Source organism: Mya arenaria, chromosome 3, assembly GCF_026914265.1.
Source record: "Mya arenaria isolate MELC-2E11 chromosome 3, ASM2691426v1".
NCBI classification, from domain to species: domain Eukaryota; kingdom Metazoa; phylum Mollusca; class Bivalvia; order Myida; family Myidae; genus Mya; species Mya arenaria.
In genome coordinates, this window is record NC_069124.1 from 33,886,019 (window position 1) to 33,912,888 (window position 26,870).

At 36.2% G+C, this 26,870-nt stretch overlaps 2 protein-coding genes across 3 annotated transcripts in view; both read left to right on the top strand.

Moving 5' to 3' along the window:
* Positions 1–83: 83 nt before the first annotated feature.
* On the top strand, positions 84–10,708 carry LOC128228463 (fructose-1,6-bisphosphatase 1-like). Its single transcript, XM_052939784.1, has 7 exons — positions 84–376; positions 3,081–3,243; positions 3,845–3,937; positions 5,827–5,967; positions 7,530–7,667; positions 8,694–8,810; positions 9,324–10,708. Exons 1-7 carry the CDS (start codon positions 195–197, stop codon positions 9,510–9,512), a joined length of 1,023 nt encoding a protein of 340 aa, XP_052795744.1. The 5' UTR covers positions 84–194; the 3' UTR covers positions 9,513–10,708.
* Positions 10,709–15,452: 4,744 nt separating this feature from the next.
* LOC128226604 (ADAMTS-like protein 3) overlaps positions 15,453–26,870 on the top strand; it is a 33,646-nt gene continuing 22,228 nt past the window's right edge. The window contains exon 1 of one of the 2 annotated variants that reach the window (XM_052936564.1): positions 15,453–16,446. In XM_052936564.1, coding sequence (XP_052792524.1) covers positions 16,402–16,446 — 45 coding nt within the window. In that variant the 5' untranslated portion in view covers positions 15,453–16,401. The remainder of the gene's footprint in view (positions 16,447–26,870) is intronic. The other variant, XM_052936563.1, reaches the window with a different exon arrangement.

Below are 26,870 nucleotides of genomic sequence, written 5' to 3' on the forward strand. Positions count from 1 at the left end.
TGTGAAAGGTGTGACCAATGATATTGCATGTTTTAAATCATAAACCATATCGCATCCAATCAAATGCCTTCTTTCCCAAGGTCATTGGCAGGATCCATGTCATTTTAGACGATCTCAATTTTGGACGCGTTTCTGTAAACAACCCTGCGAAAGTCACGAAAGCTTGTCTGTCACTCGCAAGCACCATAAGAAAAATGTCGTCTGGAGCCGAACACTCCCCGATAGACACTTGTCCTATCACACTGACGCGGTTTTTGCTGGAAGAACAGAGGAAGCTACCACAAGCGACAGGAGATTTCACTGCTCTGATCAACTCTCTTCAAACTGCGGTGAAGGCCGTTTCATCAGCTGTCAGAAAAGCCGGTATTCACAAACTGTAAGTGCATATTGTTTTATATGTGCAGTGTGCCTGTGGGCTATGTTTATATAGTAGTTAAGTAAACCTTGGAGGAAAAGTGCGCCCAGTGTAGGCTCGGACCCGCAACGGCCATTATACTAGTACAGGGCTCTTACCAACTCAGCTTACCAGGCAGTTGGTTCTAACCCATACGCACTACACTCCTCCTGCATTAACCTAGGCTGACAGAGACACTCCTGCCTTTTACCGCTGACACAAATAAGGTAAACCTGGAAGGAAAAGTGTGCCATGTGGGGCTGAAATCCACAACTCTTTAACCAACTGAGATTGCTGGGTGGCTGGTTCTTACTAGAACACACTACTGGTACAGTTGTCATTCCCAAATGCTTTTCAGGCTTTTTTTGGCTGTAAGTTGAGCTCTGGAGCACTTGTGACACTAGGCTTTAAATGTTAATGGGAAAAGAAGTCAACTATGCATTGTTAAGAACTAAGAGCTTGGATAGCTTAGAGCTCCATGCCACTGTGGTTTGTGGATAGATGAGTGATTTAGGGCTAAATGGTATTCTTGAAATGAGCCAATAACTAAATGCTCATATTCTCTAACACATTATAAATTATAACTATAAATGCTTTATCACCTACAAACATGGATCTATTAAAAAGTGACCTGAAGACATACTTCAAATTTGTCAAAACCAGATCAATAGGTTTAATAGTAGGATAAAGACTGTGTTTGTTTCCAAATGAATGGTGGCAAGGCCTTTTGATAGGGGAAAAATAGCTTTGTTTTGGTAAAAGGGGAAAAATACATGATTCAACTTGTTGTCAAACCTTTTATTCCACAAACCTACCAACATATAATCCATGAATTGCACTAAATTGTTACATTTGCTAAATGATAAGAGGGCAATGCTCCTAAAAAATTCCGGGGATTTTTTCACCTGGGTAGGGGAAATTTGATTTACTTTTTAAGGAGGGGAAAAGGGCCGAGAAACAACAGTGCTGCTGCAAGAGGAAATGTAAACATCCATAGCCTTGCCAGTAACATTTTATGTTAAATGTTGAATTCATAAAGAAAGGTCTAAATTGTTTTATTATTTTGGCTAAAAACCATACCGTATGCTAAATAAAGCAAAAGAATCATAGAAATACTCACTGTCATAGAAAGTATTTGTTAGCTTTCATCTCACACCAGAGTTTATTGTTTTCTGATTGACCACATTTATTGTGAAGGTATGTTGAAATACAGATCATTTACATCTTATCATTCATGTTTGGCAGAGTTTGGACATTAAAGTATTTAAGATATTTATCAATGCCACAGCATTTCATAGAAATAGTCCTTGCACTTTGCTGTTCCTTTTGCATTGTAATGAATTAAATGCACATATTTGTACATGTATTTTCTTTTCAGTGTGTCAGTTTCAGAAGAAAGAAAATTTGTCATGGCTGTCACATAGAATTAAACAAGAATGCTTTAAAAGGCAGACAGAAAAGGTCAAATAAGTCTGTTTTGTTAAGTATTCACCAACCAGTCTATAGATACAAAAATGTGGAGTGCGATCATTTGATCAAAATGAATATATACGTATACATAATTTTCATAACATAATTTCGGAATTTTATTCCAAATTTATGGAAAAATTATATGTTTTAGCATTTGGAATGGGGCTGATTTTTGGCCCTAAATTGGGCAGAAATTAAACACTAGAATGACAGAAGAACACAGATTAGCAACGGCTTGTGTTGTCGTAGTGTAATGTAACATGGAGTTAAGGCTGCATAGCTTTTTGATTGATTGCATTCTTATCTTGTCATAAACATACTAAAGGTATCTAGGTTAACAAATATACCTGAGTTGTGATGCTGCATTTATCATTTTTATTGAATGTGTACAGTTTAAAGTGAATAGGAATAAAATAAACCACACAAACACTTCATTATCTTTAACGTTTTTGCGTATTGCCTTCATCAGTAGATGTAAACAAAAGGAAGACACATCAACGTCATATAACGGGGGCACATATGGGTAGTTTGGTGGCAAAATAAGTGAGGTTGCTAAAGATATATATATGATCCTGCATATTTTTAGGCCGTCTATATGCCAAAATAGGCTTAAATTCATGTAGAGATTTGACACTTTCTTTATTAGACAATTTCATAAGGGCCCAATACAGTGAATACTTATGTATAATATCACCAATATTTGGTAATGATGTATTAAAACATATTGCTATGACTGATTTAACATTTGTATTTGTTTTTTTACAGTTTAAATTGACACTTTTATTTGAAATCACACTTGCACATGTATAACAAACATAAATCTTGAGTGATAAACCTTATTCTACTTTTTAAATAATGCATTATTTTATGGACAATATTGATTACTGATAAAAAGATTGTAACCATGTATTTTGTAGCTGAAAACGCACAAATATTAAATGACTAAAATATTTACAGTTATCAACTTTCGTCTCATTAGGTAGAAATATCGTATTTTCTGCACCTTTCTTTCAAATCAAACATGGTATCCATCATAAGAACCATTGTTTTAAAAATTGTATTAATTGTGGTGCATTAATTTGGGAATAAGAGCGCATCTTTAAACTCTACATGCATATTGTTTTTTTTGCAGTTCTTGTGCTGATTTAAGACTTAACACCTATTTTTAATGATAAATCTTGTATCGTTCAATAGTTCTGTTTCTTTCGACTGACAGCTATGGCATCTCTGGTACAACAAACACAACGGGAGATGAGCAGAAGAAGCTGGATGTTCTTGCCAACGACCTCTTCATCAACATGTTCAAGTCGTCCTTCCTCACCTGTGTCATGGTCTCCGAGGAAAATGAAAAAGTCATCATAGTCGATAAAGAGGATAGGGTACATATGAAATAGTTGTATGATAGCATTGTGTGATAATATCTGTACAAGTCATGGCTTCCATGTTTCAGTTATTTCCCTTTTACAGTATGTTATTGATTTCTGGAAATACAGGGTCATGGGTGGCTGCCCTTTGAAAAGCTACAGCCATGAAATGTATTGTTCAGTATGAAAAAAATGGTTGCTTTTGATATGTAGTTAAAACTTTTGAAAACATTGAGGTAAAGATTTCATTTAATAGTTATAAAAACTCGTCATCTTAACAGGGGTTGAAAAGTCTAAGGGTTGAAAAGTTTTCGTTTTTAGAAGGGGTTGAAAAGTCTTGGGGTTGAAAAGTCCTGCTCCCTATATTAATTTAGCTTGAAAAAATATAAATATTCTGAAAAATAGGTTTTATTATATGGTGCCTTTGGATGTGTTGAATTTAAATATATGTGACATTTGTTAGAAAAAAAACAACCATTGTGTGGTATTACAATGTATCTCTAGTTGTCAACACATAAACATTTATTCTGCTTTTATAATATTTGTTTGAGACGAAACAGCAAACTTTATACATGAGAATTGAAAAGGTCATTTGTTCTTTGTTTTACAATTGCAGGGAAAGTATATGGTTGTATTTGATCCCCTTGATGGCTCTTCCAACATTGACTGTCTGGTGTCCATTGGCACAATATTTGGCATCTACAGAAGGGTAGGACTTCATTATCATTGTGTAATGCATGTGTGTAAAAGTTATTAATGCGTATGTCTGCCTTAAATGGTTTTTGAAAAACAGGGCCCTGTTTCATCAAAGATTGTAAGGTGTAACCCCATATTTGGCCTAATCTGAGTTTTAATAAAAATTATCGCAAGAACATAGATTATTGTTTATATTATGTCCGTATTTTTATGAGTGTCCTCGAGCACTCTTAAGCTGGATAAGGTTTACAACATAGATATCTTATTGAAACTCGGCTCAGGTCATTAATGCAATCTAGCCCAAAGGAAATCTGAAAAACCAAATACAGCCAAAAAGATAAGTACAAGCCCAAGTACACAAAGTAAGGTATCAGATGCAGCCATATGTTGGTATCATTTGAGATGGTTTTGTGTGCAAAAAGATACAAATAAAAGATTAAAATAATAAAAATATATAATTCAAGTTTTTGGGGCTTCAAAAATTGTAAGATATATCATTTTTGTCTGATAACAGCTGAAATAAAAAAGCAAATATATATAAGGATACAGTTTTATGATGTATTTTCCCTTACATATTAATAATCCGTAATTAAGTACCATTTTTAGCCGAAAAAGAATGGGTTATAGTTTGGCGAAAACCGGGCGGGCGGGCAAAACAATTCTGGGTTAAAGTTTTCATTTTATGTAATAAAATCAAGAGTTTTATCCAATGGTTATCAAACTTGGTCAGACTATTTGTCGGCATGTTATCTTGAATATATATCTATGAATATGGGTCATCTAGGGTCAAAAACTAGGTCACTAGGTCAAATCTTTAGAAGAAATATTTCAAAGTAATAAATTCAACAATTTTTATCAAATCTTGATGAAACATGGTCAGAATGCTTGTCTGCATTATATCTTGCATTTTTTTTTTAATATGGGTCAACCCGGGTCAAAATATAGGTCACTAGGTCAAATCTTAGGAAAAATATTTCCACGTCATAAATTCAACATTTTTTTTCATATCTCGATGAAACTTGTTCAGAATATTTTTCTGCATAATATCTTGCTTATTTTTTTATATCAGTCATCCCGGGTCAAATTCTAGGTTACTAGGTCACATCTTAGGAAAATCTTTCCACGTCAAAAATTCAACAATTTTTGTCAGATCTTTATGAAACTTGGTCAGAATATTTGTCTGCATAATATCTTGAAAGTTCTTTAATATGGGTCATCCCAGGTCAAAATCTAGGTCACAGGGTCAAGTTTTAGGAGAAAGAATTCCACGGTCATAAAAATTCATTAATTTTTGTCAAATCTTTATGAAACTTGGTCAGAATATTTTTGTCTACATGTTGTCTTAAACATATGTGAATATGGGTCACCTCGGATCAAAAACTAGGTCACTATGTCAAATCTTAGGAAATATTTTCCTATGTCATAAAAAAGATGAAAACTTAGATGATAAAGTGTGTCATCTTGAGTCAAAAACTATGTCTCTGGGACAGATCTTATTGGAAAAGCGGATGTATTTATAAAATGTTCATTTTTCCTCACACAAATGGAGTAGCTTCAGTTGATCAGGTTATTTGTTTGAATGATATCTCCGGTAATTATAAATATTGGTCTTTTTGGTTAAAAATACTAGGTCACTAGCTCAAATCCTAAATTGCAAAATTGCATTGTCAAATAAAAAATCTAGCGTTGCTGCATTGGCGTCTTGATATGATACCAAAATAGTATGGTGCATTAATCATCAACTTAATGGATCTATCAGGAAACTAGTGTAATCGTGGGTCTGATTCCTTAAGATGGCCTTAAGATCTTTTGCTACTTTCATTTTGAATTATATTTTTTTTTAACTTCTTCTTAATGCTAAGCTTATCATAAATTATGTAAATCTTTTTTCTCCACCAACAGGAGGGAGAAGGTGAGGTCTCGGAGAAAGACGTATTGTTACCTGGCAACAAGCTGGTGGGCGCGGGTTATGCCCTATATGGCAGTGCTTGCATGATCGTTCTTACCACAGGAAATGGGGTGAACGGCTTCATGCTTGATCCGGTAAGGTTCTGTTCTTATTTCTTGTTTTTTTTAGTTTATCCATTTTGCAAAGAAAAAAGGTAAAGGGTTTGTCATGGCTTTGAGCTTGTCTTCAGCGTCAACCGCATAATGCAAAAATTTTAGGTAATTGACCGTGCAATATATTACCACGAAACTATATATAAATGTTACCAGTGGCAATAAACATATGTGTAACAAGGTCTATAGTCTATTACTCAAAAATCCAGAGTAATACCTTGTAACACATATATTTACATTCACACTGATTTCCTGTATGATAAATTTGCATTTTTTTGCATCAACTGGTCAACCCATAGTATACTCTGTAGGCTAAGTTTTGCAAGAAAGACCTAAATCATGCATATGTAAAACACAAATTAAAAAAAGGGTGAAAATGTTTTAGCCTTTTGTAAAGGGACAGGGTGCTGTAGAAAAAGGACAGGGTGCTAGGGGAGAAAAGGGCACACTTTGTCTAGCAGTAAAGAATTTGAACTAAATAAATTTAACAAAAAAATGATCGTTTAATATTTGTCACAAAAGAATATTATCTTTTAATTGTCAAGTTTGCTATTTTAAGGAGCATTTGCAATCCGTGGTTCTCTTAATGTGGTTTAAGTTTAAAAGATGTATGGCTTTTACTTTATATGGCTCATGATTATTTTCATATAAACCAGGATACAAGGTATTACATTGCCACTTTCTAGGATGTAATATTAAGGAAAAAATGGTTGTCCAGGATGTAGCATGATAAAAAGAATAACACAACAGCATAAATATTTGCAACCACTTTTTTGCTCAATCCATGGTTGGTTTTGTTTACATTTACCTTTTTCACTTTTTGAAAAGAGTCCAAAAAATAGGACACTTTACAACACTTTATAAACATTGTATTTTTGGCTCTTAACCAACATTTCAAATCCTTATCCTAATTAGTAATGCATTAGAAAGCAATGCAGTTATAAATTTTATACCTTATAATATATTAGTGAATGTGCTGATTGTTTTTTATACAAAAACTCCCCTATCAGAATGATAACTAGTAGGCGAAGCTTAACAGTTTAATAACTATGGTGCGAATAAGTTACAACCTTATTCACTTATGCACATGTAAGTTATGGTCTTTTTCCCTTGACAACATGATACAAATCAGTAACTTCACCCAGTAACTTTCTTTTTAAAAGTATAATTTCTGGCTGACGCGCTCTTGAATAAATTCAATAACTTGGGCCCCAAAAAATTAACTGCTTGGTTAGGGTTACATCCTTTTCAAAAACAGGTAGCGGAGGTAGGCTGTTGTTTTTTTTGGGGGGGGGGGGGTTACGCTTTATGTAAGAACATTATTGTCATCATTTTTTTATTTTTTATTTATCAACTGACTGTAAAAGCAGAAGGGTTGGCATCTATTTTGTAGGTAGAGTCGGTAACAGAAAATAAATGTACTTTTTTTAGGCCTTGTGTTGATGGTGCAGTAATTAATTAAGAAACTTCAAATATAACTCAATGATACTTGTTTGTATTTATGATATAAGATCTACTTTATCCAATATATGTCCATTTTGTAGGCCATTGGAGAGTTCTTGTTGACAGAACGCAACATGAGGATCAAGCCCCGGGGCAAGATTTACTCCCTGAACGAGGGGTACGAGGCCTTGTGGGACGAGCCTACAAAGGAGTATATTAGAAGCAAGAAGTACCCAAAGGTAATGATTCAGAATTTAGAATGGGAAAATCAAAATCTGGTTGTTGACAAAAATATCAGGTTATAATTAAGGCTATGATAAGCGACAAGTTACAATTTCAAAACTTACATAACTGATAGGAAAAAAATGAACAAAGAGCCATTCTGTTAACAACCAATGCAGCAAAGTAACTGATCTCACTAATAAAGTCCATAGAGAAAGTATCATACACATTTGCAGGTCTGTCCGTCTTTAAAATTACTGGTATATGATATATTTCTTGTCTCAGATTAATTGTATTTTATTAACTAGCTCTAAAAAAAGTTGTTGATATCTTGTTGAATGAAAAGTTCACACTGGTTGAACAAGTATTCGTTTAAATTTTATTTTTTTACAATAATTGTGTAGAAAGTTAACGTTTGCTAAGTCACTCTCATTGGCACAATGTTCTGCGAGAGTTTAGTCTCTGTTGGGGGGAACTGGAGTACCCGCAGAAAATCTATTTGTCTGGCTTGGTGACCACAAACCAAACTCTCATACACCCAGGCTTAGAATCGAATCGGGACACCTTGGTGAGAAGCTATTGTGCTAACTGCATAACTAGTATTAGTATTGCCAAAGAGCTTGAATAAAACAACCAAGGGGATAAGAATATCTCTGTAGAAGTACATACATTCATGCGAAACCATTTAAGGAACATACACAATGGGCTGATTGTTCAGAAAATTGATAAAGTTACTGTGAACAATGTTATAAACATACTACTCTTGAAGTTTCATGGATACACTTATGATCTGCTGTATTTAGACAAGTTTTGGGACAACTGACGCAGCTGTTCTTGTTTTATTTTAACATATGGGCACTTTATGAAATATTTTACCTTTAAAATTTAACAATAATTTATAATTTATAAATTCATTTATCACTTTTGTTTACTTAAACAACAGTCTGAATAACTTTTCCATAATTTGATTGTATCAAGAGAAGTGAGCGTTATTTGTAGTCTTAGCCAGTATTTTGATTATCTCCCTTTACTGATCTCTCCAGACTGGTAAGGCGTATGGTTCACGGTACATTGGTTCAATGGTTGCCGATGTCCACCGGACTTTGCTGTATGGAGGAATCTTCATGTACCCAGCTACCTCTGACAACCCAAAGGGAAAGGTAATGACAAATGTTGATATGAGCTTTATTATTATAGAGAGTAAAACTTTTCATTTGTGTGGACAAATTGTCAAGAAAAATACCGTTGATAGTGTAATACTGTTTGTAAGCATTTATAATATAAATATGTGTTTACTAATAATTGATTGTTATTTTTTCATTTTAATATTTTCCCTTTCAAAGATGAAGACAGAAAAACATAATTAGAAAAGGGCCAATTGTATGATTATAAATAAAATTGCCGTTAAAGGAACTACCTGGTAGACACAAGATGGTCCGAATATTGGCAAATACAGTATTTCATCAAAACAGGCCTACAATTGTCATGATAGCTAGTATGAGGTCACAAATTTTACATGATTATGCGAATATTTAGTGTCTGTCTCAGCTGAATTTACCCTTTTGAAAATAGCCCAAATTGGTTTCCCTTCCAATGGGGTCAAGTCCCATTAAATGTGAGCATTTTTTTTTACCAGAATTCAAAGTAATCATCATTCAATCTATTTTTCCTAGCTTCGTCTCCTGTATGAGGTGAATCCAATGTCGTGGATCGTGGAGCAAGCTGGAGGCCTCGCCACAACAGGCACTGAGCGGGTACTAGACATCCAGCCCACCGACATTCATGAGCGGGCGCCCGTCTACCTGGGCTCCAAGGATGACGTGCAAGATGTTATAGATATGTACAAAAAGCACAAGAAATAGAGGGCTATTGGTCTGTAGTCCGTATGGTCCATTCCATAGGGAAGTCTGTCTTCCAAAGTCAGAAAGACAGCTTTTGCACATTATTTATGAATACTATATGAATGAGGCCTGGGAGCAAAGTGATTGAATTTGATTGAATGTTGGAGCTGTATGTATACTAGTTTATGATGTGGGAATTGTCTCCAGTCAACGATATGTTAATAATGGTTGTATTTTGTCTTTTCATTTAAAGTGAGTGTTGCATTATGCTTTTTGTTTAAAATAATTGTTGAATGGTGCTTACCAATAACCGGGTATGTCAGATTTACTTGTCAAAGTAATATGTTTGTTTCAGGTCTCATGCCAAAAAAATAGGGTATGTAGGTCCTCATTATTTTTTTGGTATCTTGAGATTTTTCTATTACCAAAACTATCATTCATAAAAACATCTTTTCAATCAGCACCAATGGTATTGGTAAAAGTCAAAAACACTTTGGTTGGTAGGTTGGGAAACCTGAAACTTACATATCTGTATTTACACCTTAGGATTTTCTCAGATTGTGCCATAATTTCCAATCTACAGCAGTCTTACTGTTTTAAGTTTTCTATTGTGTTAACAATGTACTCGATGTATGATTACATTATATTAAATACATAACAGATGGGGTCATAAAGTTCACAATTAATCCTGAAATCAGGATTTAGAGCTTTTCATTCAGCCTGTTGTTGTACAGATGTAATGATTCTGTTTTTGCTTAAACATTTGCATAAAAAAGAATAGGAAGTACCTTGAAAAGAATTTGGAAATCATTTTAAAGGGGGTCTAAGCCATTTAACCCTGCTTTGGATATTAATCCCTCATACAGACCTCCCCCCCCCCTCGGATGTTTTTCAAAGTTTGACAAATATCAGCTTTAAGAACCCCTGATAAGAGGAATGTTGTGCATAACACTATGAACATTTAAATTGTTCGAACTACTAGTGTGTAACATATTGAGGATAATTGGACACACGTCATGAACATCTCAGTTTAGTTTGTGGCGTTATAGCCATTATAGTATTCATAAAATCGTTATTCCTGTGATCATTATGGGTTTTGTTTTAAAGATTATGTTTCGATATTTACGTTTATTTGTTATGCAATGACGCATGTATTCGGATAACTATGTATAAAGAAATTTACCTGGAAATACAGTCAGCTTTTAAAGCAAAATTTATTGTGTATTATTTTTATTTTTTACCCCGTATATACTATTATACATCATTTTCACTTTTTAGTGAAAAAAAAATATACCAAGTAAATTTAATGACATGTAAATGTAAAAATGCCATCTTTGGTACAAATTTATGTGAGGTATAAACAAAGCTGATTTGTTTTTTCTGTTCAAGGTTAAACAACAACAACAACAACCTGCGAACATATCTTGCTCCACATCTGTATATTTTAAGAAGAAAATAATAATCTTTATTAGTCTTTTATACTGCGAACATTTCATGCTCCACATCTGTATATTTTAAGGAGAAAATAATATTCTTCATCAGTTTTTTAAACTGTGATTGAGCCAGAAGTGTAGTGTAACTGCGAAGGAATTTCAGGCTTATCATGGTCTGGTCACGTTAAGAAGGCATCTTTTCATCCGCCTATTTTGCTATTTTGAAACACTCAATTTTACATCCTCCACAAAAAAAAGATGAATACACACATTCACACCCTAGTGTTCGTAATAAGAACAAGCCCTGCACTGGTAAAACGCTTTCCGGGCTTGCTCAAATTTTGGATTTTACAAAAGCAGGGCTTGTTAAAAAAAATGATGCCATGGAATAGTTTAAAGTGACACTCTTATTCAAAATCAATACATACACATGAATAACAAACATCAATTTTGACTGATAAACCTTTAACTACTTACTAAATAATGCATTTATGAATAATATCAATTACTGGTAATAAGATTATAACCGTGAATTTAATAGCAGAAAGCGAAAAAAGATAAAATAATTGGTGAATGCTAAAATATTTACTGTGATGTACTATAATCGCATGAGGTAGAAATACCGTGTTTTATGCTCATTTCTTTCAAATTAAACTCCGGTATCCTTCATAAGAGCCATTGTTTTCGACATTTTTTTCATTCTTTTTGGAATATTAAAACAATATTATTAATTGTGGTCAATCTTATCTGGGAGTAAGAGTGCATCTTTAGGATTTCAGGCTTGTTCATCCAAGAGTCTAAGCTCGCTGACTGCACAAGCACACATCAAAAACATCTGAAAGTACATGTATATGGTATCTAATCATTATACTTTCTCTGTAGGTAATGTTGTATTATTCTGTTCTTTACCCTTTAAATGGTAAGAAATAGGTATAACATAATAACACAAAGCATACTCTGTTTTGTACCAGTGGTCTAATAGTGACACTTTTGTGCCCAAAACTAACTCAGGTATCAATATCATCCTAAGGGTTGGAGAAAATGAGGTGAATTGTAACATGTTAGTAATTGCTGCTCTGACAATAATTCATCTCCATTTACCATTGTTTATATTCAAAACAATGGTACATACCATTCATCCAGGCAAATGAACATTGTAGGTTATGATATTAATGATTTGTAAATACAGTCTAAACTGGCTATGTAGAAGTCGTTGGGACCTCGGAAGCATTACCTCGAGATAACGAATATTCGATATAAGCGGAATATAAAAAGTGTAAAACTGAACTGAAAAAAAAATGAACATAATCAACATAACTGGAACATCGAGATAACGGAGTTCGACATAGTGAGTTTCGACTGTACCGGGGTTTTGTCAGAGATATATAGAAGCTCACATGGTGCTTGAACTTGGCTCTTTTTCATCTTACTCGCCTCGTCCTTGTTTTATTGATATGATGGTAAAGATAAACACTAACAAGTTAAATTACTCTTAAGAATATATTTTTGAAGTTGTGTCCCTTTATTTACGTAAAATATGAAGTTTTGTGGTGAAAAATATGAAGGCTTAAAGTGAACCAATTTCTACCCATTCTAAAGTACTGTGCACCTCTTTCATTCCAGGTTATTGCAAAGCTTAATCGATAGTTTGAAAACAACTTCTTTACATGTTTGGCCGCTGTTGCACTTAAAAAAGCGCCAATATGTCGCGGTGCAGGCTGGGACGTTTTCAGCGTATCACATGACCGTAGATTTCAACCAGCGTGTGTCATGTTTCGGGTTGATTTTGGCGTTGTTGTTTTTTAACTTGGAAAATTTGTGACCACGTCAGGCGCGTAAGAACGAAACGTCTTTGGGGCAGCGGAAAAGTGTTGGGGTTTGGGGCCCGGGGGTCCGCGATAACATTTTACGAACATCTAGTATAAATGTTGCGATTTGGTGGATTTCTGGGAACGATGACACTAGCAAATACCATAAATGGCAATACATATGTAACACATTCGGGCTTTCTGTTTGTTTTTTGTTTTTTTCTTTTTTGAAGACAGACAAATCAAACAAAGAACTTTTAATAAGCAGAGATATTTTTTACTGTTTTCGTTTTGACATTAAAAATGTTAGTATTTATAAATGGAGATTACAATTAATAGCTTCGTGACTAACATTTTTTATCTTTACACAAATTCTTTTTTGTTTTGATCATAAAAGTCAAATGTCTTTAACATAGTATTGCATTTAAATTAACACGCTCCTTTTGTGCATCAATCCAGGCTTTCCGCCTTTAAGCCATGAGATGACTATACATGTATAATAACATGTACATCTGTGTGAGACGGACGCTTGGGATCTCTTCAACTAATGATACAACAAGACATTGATTTGTTTACGTTTTATTGCATTATAGCTGTTTTATTGAGCTTCCTGGGGTAAGGCAATAAATTATGTTTTGGCAATGAATACCGGGCTAATTGTCGAGGTTGTCGCCGGGGTCGGCAACGATTTATCATAGGTTTTAGATCCGACTTGTGAAATCGTATAAGTTTACACAAGATAGCACGGTGCGCTGTAAACATTCATTGGCGCTCGTTCGTCAAAATCACTTTAACGTTTAATTATAAGAAACGCACCTGTGTTTTTAGATTTTTTGTATAAAAGAAACCTTGTGGGGATATAATAATAGTTCGTTTGACATCGGTGGCTAAGGGTTCCAGTTACTGATCCGTCTGATTTTCAACATCGCTAAACCCTCGTTCAATGTTTCTACCCTTACTCGATCTGAATGATTTATTTTAAAAACGCACACGACTACAGCCATGACGGGGATTTTAAAGTAGAGGGCTCCTAATGAATAATCTCAAACACCGTTGTTAACAGCATAGTTGTTAACTTTAAAATGTGAAGCCGGTATTTTTTTTATGTGCACATATATTTGCATTAAAAAGTACAACCGAAATAGTTGTCTCAAATCTTGTTAGAAACGATGCAGACCACAAGTGTATCCATTAAACTTCTGGTGCAGTTTTGATTTTAAAGTTAAAGTTGCACTCTCACAGATTGAACGTTTTGACAACTTTTTTTAAAAAAAAATGCCTTAGAATGAGCAATTTTTTGCGTAAATCCATGGAAACCAGTTGTATAAGTCTGCTGACAAAAAATCCGATCGCAGATTTTTATTTTAAGTTCAAAAAATGATGTTTTATGCATTTTTTCTTAAACCGTTAATTTTCGAACGGAAAATGAAAATCTACGATCTAATGTTTTTGTCAGCAATCTTATATCATTGGTTAGTAAATATTTACGCAAAAATTTGTTCTTTCCAAGACAAAAAATAAAAAAAATGTTAAAAACGGTATATCTATGAGAGTGCAGCTTTAAAAACAATGACGTTTGCAACGTTGGTTACTTTAACAAAGTTATGTTACAATTTGCCCAATTAGCTTATTAATGTTATAAATGGTAACAGTTTCAATCCCCTTTCAACCGTTTTTTTTTATGGGGGCGGGGGATACCCACTAGGGGTCTCCTACCTTAAGTGATTGTCATTTAAACGTTCCGCATAGACAATATCTCCAATTTCTATTGCCCTAATGATAAACTGTTAAAATGCAAAACAGATTTATATAATTTAAAGGCTAATAAGCTGGGAAAAATCATTTGAAGAGTCGTTAAAATGCAATTCCCACAACCTGCACGCAGTGTACACATGCAAACGGTTATGTGGTTTTGGGCTTCAGGCAGCCAGATTTCAGCACTCGAACTGCTTTCCTAGTTTATACAAGTGGAGTTTTTCTTAATTACTCAAACAAAAAAATCCACCGCTGCTTCCTAGTTGGTTTTTAAATGATCCTGGTATCGGGAAATGTATTTAACGCCTTCTTAACGTTTGAGCAATCCCAGGGGCGGATCCAGTAATTGACGTTAAAGGTAAAGTAATTTGAGGGCACAACCTTTTGACATGCGCCCGAAATTTAAATAGTTTATAATGTTATAATGTTGGCGTGTGTGGGGGTGTGTGTGTGTGTGTGTGTGTGCGTGCGTGCGTGCGTGCGTGCGTGCGTGCGTGCGTGCGTGTGTTGGGGGGGGGGGTACTCCCCTTTGAAAAATTAACCAATTTCTAGTCCGCAATGGTGCATTTTGAGCTTATTTTATTACTTTTTTGCTCCCGGATATCGACATACAAAGTAAACTTGGACGATTAAGAGGGGAAATATGGAGGGGGGGGGGGGGTGCGCCGGGTTCGCCCAAACCCTTGATCCTATAGTAAATGTGGTTAAGCCTTTCGTCAATACTCAATTTGACAAAATTAATACTGGCAATTTGCAATTCATGTAAACAATCTTTACACATCATTCAAAGTTAAACAATGTTGAGATATTCGCAAATACAAAAGCTACATGTATGTTTCAATGGCACGAACTACTAGCATTAGTTGAAACACGGTAACGTATAATAAAGAAACGAGAAGTCTTTCGACACTACGATCCAATGTCAATACATCTCCACTATTGCCTCCAGTTCACATCTGTTGTATGTTGCGCGACCGCGAGGGAGTTTTCTTACTTCACGCGATGAAAGATGCTTTAAGTTAGATGGCGGTTTAAGCTTCTTCTCCAAATGTTTTATGAACTCGGTAGCGAACACTGTATGTCAGTTTACTACGGGATACATGCAGTGTAGACTACTGTGTGATTTAAGTAGAAGGATTTACCGCACCAATGACAAATGCAATTTTAACTAAATTTCTTTACTGCTTTGGAGTTTTAAATGTGCATATTTCACTTAAATAATTGACACATACTTATAATACATCAATTTCAAAAAGTGCATTAGAACATCAAGCGTTACAGCATAACCATAAATTTGGATATAAAAATATTCGATAATTGAATTGAAAACGGCGATGCATGATGAACGATATTTTAATCATCGGGATTTCATTAGCTAGCAAATATATCATGATTAGATGAAATCTTTTCTGATTTAGCTGTTTTAAAGTTTACATTAAGCGATAAGTTGTTTTGTGCAAATTTGATACTGGTGTCAAGTACGCTTTAAAAGCGGAGTGTGAGTGGCTGAGGTCGATGACATGTCACCCTTACTGACAGTTTCGAAATCAATCAATCGATTTGCCTATTAAGACAACAGTGCCACTTGGAAAAGCTGCTGACAGATTTTTGTTTTAAGGAAGATTTTCTTAACAAATTGATTCATTTATTTTCGTATGTTATCGGATAGAGAAAAATAATGTTAAAAGTCTGTAACCTGTTAAACGTGTGTGAAAAGGTGAGTTGCAGTTGAATGCAAATGAACTCATAAAACGCAGGCAGTGCGTTTGAACGAACACAAGTCAACTGAAAACTACAAGTACAGCACCATCGCTTGGACGTTCGAGAGAATTGTTATTTGGCGTGCTGTGCTGTTGGCTTTCAAGATTGGTTTAATGACGCTATGGTGGCCTGGAAGCTTCACTGAGGACTAAGATGGTGTCGACTACAGCATCATGTCTTATTATCGTCGTAACTCAGGTCAGCCTCCTTTCTTCATTCTTATAACTCAGGGCCTTCTTTATTTTAATTGGAAATCTAGACGGTAGCTTATCGGTACCCGTTACAATGTTTTCTTATTATCAACGTAACTCTGGTCATTATGGCCTTATGACAAATGTCGCTGACATTTCAATGTGTCTTATTATCATTTCTCGTCTCAGTGTATTTCACTTTTTAATATCATCGTAACTCCCGTCAGCGTTTCATAACATGATCAATACTCCCGTCAGCGTTTCACGTGATCATAGTAACTCCCGCCAGCGTTTCATAACATGATCGATACTCCCGTCAGCGTTTCACATGATCATAGTAACTCCCGTCAGCGTTTCATAACATGATAAATACTCCCGTAAGCGTTTCACGTGATCATAGTAACTCCCGTCAGCGTTTCATAACATGATCAATACTCCCGTCAGCGTTTCACATGATCATAGTAACTCCCGTCAGCGTTTCATAACATGATCAATACTCCCGTTAGCGTTTCACATGATCATAGTAACTCCCGTCAGCGTTTCACACGATCATAGTAGGTCAGCGTCTTTTTTATCATCGTAATTCAGGTCAGCGTCATTTTTATCATCGTAACTCATATCAGCGTCTTTTTATCATCGTTACCCAAGTAAGCTCTTATCGATATAAATCAGGTCAGCACATTAGTTTCATCGTATCTCCAGTCAGCGTCTCTCGTATTGTATCGTTACTTACGCCAGCGTTTTCATCATCAGATCACGTTCTCTTCATTTCTATCGTTACTCGAGCAAAGTAACTTGGGCCATCGTCTATTTAAAATCGTAACTCCAGCCAGCATCATATTACTATCGTAACCGGTCAGGCCAATACCGTATTAATATAGTATCATCGTTTTTCAACTAATATTATCAATGTTACTTATTTCAGTACCTACATGAGTTTCTAACGTATAACGTCGCTTCCCAAGCCAGTGTCATTCTCTATTTAAGATTTTACTTTTACTTAAGCATTTTAGATTATCAGCGTACTTATCGTGGTAAGATTTAGGTTCCACGTCAACGTTTTGTCATTTTTCAGTTTACAAACATTAAATTTTGCATTCTTGGCAATGCGAATTCGTTATGCTTTTAATGTCTATATGTTTTTTCTTTATATAAACGTGTTGGCAACTGTCGTTGTAATTGTTTCAAAACAAAAGCCTCCAATTTCTTGACAGCCGCCGTCTGTCTTCAAATGACCACAATAATTAACAAAGCGCAACCTCCCGCGTTGATGCTACGTAGACACAATACACTGCATTAAATTATGGAGACAGCTTGAAATCTTGGACTGACATCTCTCATTTTGATTCATGTTTAACAATGTTTTATCATTAACTTGATTTTTTTATGAGAAGAGTATGTGCAGAGTGGTAATTCGATGGCAAACATTGTGTTAAACAAAGCTCAATTTCACAGACTTTGTGAAAATGTGCTCAAGACACGCGACTGAAGCACTTTTGTCACCAATGTGAATTTTGAAATCACACGTTTCACACTTGTTCAACGCATATGTTGTGTGGCACGTGTTGTCTATGCACCAGTCAATTGTTACCACCCCCACCCCACTCCAAGGTCCGGGGTATACCGGGAATAGCGGGGAAAATGGGCCGTGTGTTTACCTTACAGATGGCCCCGCAGTGTAGGGTAAATAGCGTAAAATGGATGGGCCTTACCTAGGATGTCCCCGGGATGCATGGACAGTTGGAGGGGATTTTACCAGCAGTTTGTCTCCGCAGGACAGGGATGCTACCCGGGGTCGGCTAGACCGAACGTTAAAATCCACGCTATTCCCCGGACCTGCGGCCGTGGTTACAATTGACTTGTGACTTATTATATTCGAATTTGATATAATTTACCAGTATGAACATTACGCGTGTGAAAAGATACGTCATACAAGTTTCACAAAAAATAACTTGGTAAGCAGACTCATTCATCAAGAGTCTTTGATCTGAGATCTAAACCGTAGTGTGACTAGCGGTCCATAATCTTTCTTTCTGTGTGCAAGGCCGAGATAAAATCAGCAGTTTGCCACACAATCCGGACTTTGTGTATACGTTTTCTGAAGTTTCCTTTTTCTCCAAACATCAAACTTCTTCCATAGCGCCCCTGCGACTTAAGAATGTAGTTTCATAACGCTGCTCGTCTGACTAGATGTTATCGTGCTGTGCAAAGTTAATTGCGCTTATATGAATGTTAATTTTTAAAAGATTCCAACCGAATACAATTTGATATATGTGAGCCGATATGTAATATTAGATAGGATAATCTGACATGCTAAACATATAGAATGATGTAAATAGCGGTATCAGATTTTATGTTGAATTGAATTGATCTTATACACCCACGAATGCAGTATAACTAGTATATCTACAGGCAGTGCTTATCGGTTTAATGTTCAGCTATAGGGTTATAAATCAATTTTCTTTTTTATATTCTCCAGTGTACGATGATTTCATGTGCATTTTCTCAAACTTGGACACCAATCCCTATCGTCTTGAAGATTGTTATTTTTTCTACACAGATATTTTTTAACTTAGACACCAATGCCTTTAGACTTGAAGTGTTCTCTTCAAAGATAATGCTTTAACTCAGACTTGAAGTTTTCTCTACAAAAGTATATCCTTTAACATGGATACCCATCCCTTTCGACTTGTTTTTTCTACAAAGATATTCTTTAACGTAAATACAAATTCGGCTTGAGGTATTCTCTGCAAAGATACTCGTATTCTTTAACTAATATACCAATTTTTCCCACCCCAGATTATTAGTATCTTCCATGGCCTAGAGTGTAAGATAGGTTTATTCCGACCCGAGCGTAGGGTGTGTTGCGGAAACGAGGTTTACCGACGGTTTCCGCAAAACACCCTGCGCGAGGGTCGGGGTGAACCTATCTTACACGAGCGGCTAGGGTAGATGCTTTTTCTCACACCTCAGTTAAACAAAATTAAGAGAAATGTATTTTTTGCCGGATCTCTTTTGTTCAAATAATTGCGTATGGATATCCAATAATTCGTGAATGTCATGGATATGCGCGCAGTGATTCAGATTATATTAATAGTCAAATCGGTCTTTAAATAGTTCTAAGGAGAGTGAAGCATTATTTCTTGAAAGGTGCGTGAAAACTGTTTTATGGTGACATTTGAAGCGAGAAAGAATTAATTAGCGTTCTAAATATTGCCACAAAACAAGGTTTCCATGATGCTACAGACGACAGTCTTTAACGAGGGAGGTAATTACAATGTGGTGACCATTAAAAAGGAGTTCCATATGGGCATTTTATCTTCGCCCGTGGGCAAGATAAGTATTTCTAGCATGGTTAAATTATTGGATCTACTTATCTGAGGTGGGAGAAAAGTTTGTCCTGCACGGCCATGCTGGAAATCCTTATCTTCCCCACGGGCAAAGATAAAAAAAGTCCCCGTATGTAAAAAAAAATTTTTAAATACATCTATCAAGGCCGCTCGTGTATGATAGGTTCATCTACACCCTAAGCTCCGGTTCGGATGAACCTTTCTCCCACCACAGATAAGTTGAACCAAAAATTTGGCCACGCTGGAAAATTCTCCGTTTGCACACGAGCAAAGATAAAACAAGTACCCGTATGGAACAACTTTTAAATGAAATCACATAAGTATCCCCCTTGTTGAAAACCGTCGTCTGTAGCATCATGGAAACCTTGTCTTGTGGGAATATATAAAATCCGAATAAATTATTTCTCGCTTCAAATGGCACCATAGAAAAGGTTTTACGCTCCTTTCAAGAAATAATGCTGAACTCTCCTCAGAACTTCTTAAACCTCGTTTCCGCAAAACACCCTACGCTCAGGTTTGGATGAACCTATCTTACACTCTCGGCCATGGAAGATACTTATAATCTTACACAATCGGCCATGGAAGACACTTATGTCTTTCCGACTTGAAATTTTCTCTACAAAGATCAAGACAAAGACGTACCACATGTTTTGCATATCTATTCGCTTCTTTATGTTTTCATTATTTGATAATTAAACTATTTCCTTCAAAAACATCATCTCGCAAAAAGCATCTGAACATTAAGATAGGTTGTGCGGCAAGAACCTGCTGAGTTGCAAATATCCGTTTTCTAATTGTTTCCGCAATGCATTCAAAACGTGCGGTTATCTGCATCGCCGTTTGAATGTTCACAAAAAGTGCAATTACCAAGAATGACAGAAAATTTACCTCATGAAAGCAAAAATCAAGTGGCGTACGATGGGTAATGTAATTGTTTTAATGCGATTACCATAAATAAAAAAGATTATAAAAATATCCCTTTTGTTACGTCATTTTCGCCCAATCGGAACTCCTTGGCCATATTCCATGGGGTGGGTGGCGTACTCCTAAAATTGTCCAAGTTAACTTTCTTTGCTAATATCGGAGGGAAAAAGTAAACGCTCAAATGGCACCATGTTATAGTAGAACTTTCCAAAATTTTGAAATATTTAAATTTCGGTTCTGGGGGGGGGGGGGGCGAATGTCAAAATATTGTGCCCTTAAGTTACGATCCTTCTAACGTCAATTCCTCGGTCCGGGACAGCGTTGTTAAAGTCATCATTGTTAACTGGACATATTTTACTGCACTTTGACTAGAATTTTAATGGACAAACTAATGATATGCAGTATTTCTAACAAGATTTGAACCAAACGCTTTAGCTTTACTTGTTGTATTTAAATACATGGCCACATCTTGTGAAGGCCATGCTGGAAATAAGTAGTAAATGTATGTCTGTAATGATTGTACACTTAGTATGTAACCTTCGTTAAATAAAGTTGTTATTATTATTATTATTATTATTATTATTATTATTATTATTATTATTATTATTATTATTATTAGATATTTCACATTTAAAAGTTAAGAGTGATACCGTTAATCTCAGTGTTAACTTAAACAAAGTTCTAAAAAATCGGCCCAATGTGTGTATATAATCTACTGTAATAAGTGTTAAGAACGAACTCGAAATCATACTCTACACACTATAATAGTTTGTCTTGTTTTGCCTTGCCAAGCAAACGTATCGCATTATCAAATTTAAACCCGCTAATATGAGTGGAATGGAATGCATGAATGCAATTTATTTTATTTCGCTCGCCATATGTTTTCCATAGCAATACCTTGCTATTTTTTCGTTAAGTAAATCATGGAGAAAACAAGCCTATAATGTATTCCTTTACCACATGCGGGGTTGCGCAACCCAAACCGTAACCCAGTGGCATAAATCATGGCACATGATCGCATTATGTGTCTTAGTTATTATAAATATTTATTCCGGTATTTCATTATTAACAGGGGAAACTTCAATCATGTTTCTACACCTGTTACAAAGTCATAAAACAACCGTCGGAAATGTGACTTTTCCACAATACTCCGATGCCAGGTTCGGTGATGATTTGTTGTGCGTTTTTATCATTTCCCATCGTGTGAATAGTCTGGCAGCATTGTACCATGTTGTCTTTCATGGCTTGAATTATTATGAGTGATGCTTGAACAGTCCCAGGTCAAGGTCACTCTTAGTTGGTTTATTTCTAATGCCACATTTTATGGTCTTGGTACATGGTCGCCACTGTTCTTGTAAAAGAGATGTTTCTTGCTTTACGTTTATATTCATAAAATATAGAAACGGTAACCAGTAGACAATACTCCTACAGTCTAGTAAGAAGCGCGCGAATATGTTACAACGCTATTTCAAGCTACTAATTAAAAAGCCCTTGACAATGATTGAAATTGTACACTCTCGCATCGCGCTCGTTGTTTGTAATTTCTCGGGTAGAGGATGCAGTTACCATAAATTAATTTAGACCGTGTGTAAAGGTCAATGTCACTTAAAGGATATGTCACAATGTAAAGAAAGGACTTCATTAGATGCTGTCGTTATAACTTGGTATAACATATAACAGACTTACATGTGTTTGTATTTGAGAGCGAACGTTAAATGTAGGTCAAGGTCGTTCTTAAAGGCAAGGTAGTATTGAAGGTCTTTGTAAAAATAGGTCAATGCCATACGTAAAGACAAGGCAGTATTGGAGGTATTTGTCTATGTAAGTCAATGTAGTGTAAGTCTCGGGTGTTTGATGGAGAGTTAAATGTGGGCCATGACCATACGTAAATGTAAGTCAAAGACATACTTACAGGTCTTGGTATTGGAGGGTAAGTTAATGTAGGTCAAGGCAATACGTTAAGACAATGTGGTTTCGAAAGTCATCGTTAATATAATGACCTATAATGACATACTTACATGTCTATGTATTTGAGAGTGAGAGTGAAATGAAGGTCAAGACTGTATGTAAGACAAGGCGGTTTTGAAGGTATTTGCAAATGTAGGTCAAGGTCATTCGTAAAGACAATGAGTTTTTGAAGGTCTTTGTAAATGAAAGTCAAGGAGGGGATTTAGATGAAGGTCAAGGTCATATAAAATGTATGCTGCTGATTAGTGTCTTGGCTGAAGTAACGTATTTGTTCGTTTGCCATTAAAATGCATGAATAAGCACCATTCTCAAACTATAGTTATGTACGCAAGTAAAGTATTCGTCGTATTTGAAGGGTGTGAAAGTTACGCCCCAAAAAGACATAAACATAAAGAACATCAGATGCTCGGTCGATTACAATAATCACTCTTTAGAAGACTAAAAGGGACATAATATATTTCCAAGGATTATTCTGATTGCACTTACGTATGAACACATTTATAGTGATAACATGAATCAGAGAGCGGAGCCAGGCTGTTTTGAAGTGCTTAACAGTTGAGGACTGACAGACTGCAAACCAATATGCATAAAGCTTAATCGTGTATGCAGGTAATTGGTTCGCCAGATGCGGGTATTTAGCTAGAAAATAATAAAATACGCATCGCAAAAAAACCATCCCACTATAAGGTATTTCGTTCATCATTTTAAGCGACTGTGAAGAAGGCTTTATACTTATGCGAAGCCCGGTGTTGCGCGAGAGTGTGATCTTGTGTTATATAAGGAACCTGAAAACCGGGAGAAAGCCCACTGGTCCAGTTTGGTGACCCACAAAGCAGTTTTTCAAGTTTAATTAAATAAACTAAATTTAAGATAACATGACAGCATGAGTTTATAAGAAACATAATACATCAAAGATACGAAGCAAAAGATGACGGGGAAGACATCTGTACAACAATGCTTTAAACTAACATTTAGCTATTTACAAGATACAAAGTACAAACCAAATCGCACATAACCCAAGGCCGGGGATCGATCCCGGTACGCCAGGGGCGTAGCTAGACCAGCATTGGTGTGCCGGACCAAACCGGTAGGCGGGTAAGGTCAGCAACCCCCCCCCCCCCCCCCCCCCCGCGCGTTGGCATAAAGGCTTAAAGCGTAAATTACATCTTAGATTGTGTAAGAGCTTTTGTGGGCCAGCGGTTTTGCTGTAACCTTATTATGATTTGATTGGCTGTACCTGCCTTGGTTCGCTCCAGGTTTTATACTTTTAATGATTTTTCCTGTAGTCTCGGTATTAAAGAGTAAAATAATTATAATATTAGTGTTTTCAGATGTATGACCGTGAAAAAAAACACATGGGCGAGTCCCTTTAAGACTCCGTCGCCACTATTGAACCTGAGTTTCTATATCTTCATTTTTCAAATACCTTCTACCGTAAAATTACATTTATAAGAGATTATGCAAATGTTGGTAATTGACAAATACGAAGGAATGCGCAGTAGGCACAGAATGTGATTTTTAGTTGACACAATTAGGAAGGCTGGATTAAATTTCGTCTATAATATATGTTTAAATGTCACCATTAAATAATAAATTTGCATACTTTCTAGTAATAGACTTCAAAGTTTATGGCAGTAGGGATGCAGTTAAATTGTGCATGTCCAATTTTTTAAATTCCGCATCAAGTGACATGTTTTGTTATGAATACTTTGAGCAATAACTTAAAGGTTGTTTGTGTTTCATATATAATTTCTTCAACCATTTCGACAAGTTCGCCGTACAAAAGGGATAAGATTGTATTTTTTTATTTTTTTTATTTTTACGTATTCCTTAATAAATCCGTGACATGATCGAATCAGCAATAAAGATCAAACCTGTAATATATTATAAATATTAAAGTAACACTCTTATTCAAAATCAATACATACACTTGTATAACAAACATAAATTTTGAGAGATAAACCTTTGACTAGTTACTAAATCATACATTTAGGGAGAATATTAATTACCGATAACATGATTGTAACCGTGTATTTAATACCTGAAAACGCACAGATTTTAAATGATTGGTGAGTGCTAAAAGATTTACTGTGATCTTCTATTGTCTCGTAATGTAGAAGAACTGTTTTTTCTGCACCTTTCTTTCAAATTTAAGTCGGTATCCTCCATGAGAGCAATAGAGCGTCATTTATTCATACTTTATGGTATATCAAAATAGTTGTATTAAGTGTGGTAAATCTTATTTGGGAGTAAGAGTGCACCTTTAACTGTTCTAATGAAACAGCTATATCTGGTCACCAGTTTGTAAAAAGGTCGAGGGGACCTAAGTCGGACCAGATCTCAGCGGTGGACAGCAGGGTGGAAGCTATCCACACCCTCTTGTCCGGGTCTTTTTTAACATTACCACATTCCCGTATACACAAATCCCGGCCAAAAGCACTTGTTTCACCCTCGGTCATGGTCCGGAAACAAATAACAAATGTCTCGCTTGATGGAATGTGTCAGCCGCCGCCGCCGCGGCACTAGAGCGGTCATTTGTCTTTACAAATATGTCGGTCCGAGTGTCTGAGGTCTTCTCGACTTACTGTCACACGCCTAATTGGGCCCCTTGATGGTATCCATTTACACCACTGTTTGTTTTGTCATAAATCATATTTCTCTTTAATTTTTGTCACAATCGCTTTTCTTCATTCCGAAGTAAGGTGATCACCTTTTATGTTTAAGTCAACACCACATGTCTACAATGACATCTTTCTATCGAAAGTACGTCGACAATTTTGCCCAAAGTGTTTTAGGGAACGTTTTCTAGGTTACGCAACATATTCAGAGGTAAATTAAGTCAGTAAGTTCAAGCATATCAAAACTATCTTAAAACTTAATGAACCTTAACTAAATTAGTTCACAGCTTATGCACCAGTCAATTGTACCCCCCCCCCCCCCCCAGGTTCAGTGAATAGCGGGGACTTTGATTTTCCCTGCAGGGACGATCTGCTGGTAAAACCCCCTTCAAATGCCCCCGCACCACAGGGACCCTAGATAAGGCTAATTTCCCGCTATATTTGGCATGAAGACAAAACCACCGCATTCACCCGACACTGCGGGGCCACCTGGAAGGTATAAACACGGCCCATGTTGTTGTTGAGTTTATATAGGTCTGCCCGCGCCCTATAATGGCTGCATTATGGCTTGACCCCGTCACATCCCCAAGTGTGACTTAAACAGAATTTTGAAGCCAAAAGGGGAGTTTTACCCCCATCGGTTGATGGGAGGATATTCGTCAAAGGAGTAATTTTGTACCCAAAATGCCGCGAAACCTGCGATGAATGACATCTAGGGAGGTCCCACAGCAAAACACGGCCCATTTCCCCGGCTTCCCCAGTTATACCCCGAACCGGGGGGGGGGGGGGGGGGGGCGTGGTTAAAATTGATTGCTGCATTGACGGGGGTCTGAAACGCAGGCATTTATGTTAATATATCAATTTATGTTATGCTGCCCGATTTATCAATGAAGTAGGATTAGTTATAAGGCGAAGGTCTCAAGTCTTCAGGATGAGCTATTAAGTCGTTTTATTGTTTAGCCCCACTCCTCCGTCAATGGGATCGCTAGACACATTCACATTTAGTCATATACAAAAGATCTGGCAACCACAATCCATCCGCCAAATCTCCATTATGTAACGATTCGATTAGGCATTTCGCGCTGAACATTAGAAAGTTTTTTTTTTTTATCTTTTAAACAACTATTCGGTACCGGACTTTGTCTTGCCTGTCGACTTAAACGTTACGAAAACAAACAAAAATACTAGATAATAAGCTGGACCGGTTGCGGAATTCGTCATAGGACTTGTCCCAAAACATTTCCCTAAAAGTGCGGAATATTCGGACCTACTTCAAAATGTTTGACACGTTTGCCAAAGGAACAATTTACAGATTTGTTAATTTTGGGACCTGTTACGAAACGTATAACGATATGGTCAAAGGACCTGTTCCGCAACGTGTAATGCATTAATCACAGGACCTGTTCCGAAACGTTTGACACATTCGTCATAATACCTGTTCTGCAAGCAACATGTAATGCATTAATCACAGGACCTGTCCCGAAACGTGTGACACATTCGTCACAGGACCTGTTTCGCAACTGATGCAATGCACTCATCACAGGACCTGTCCCGAAACGTTTGACACATTC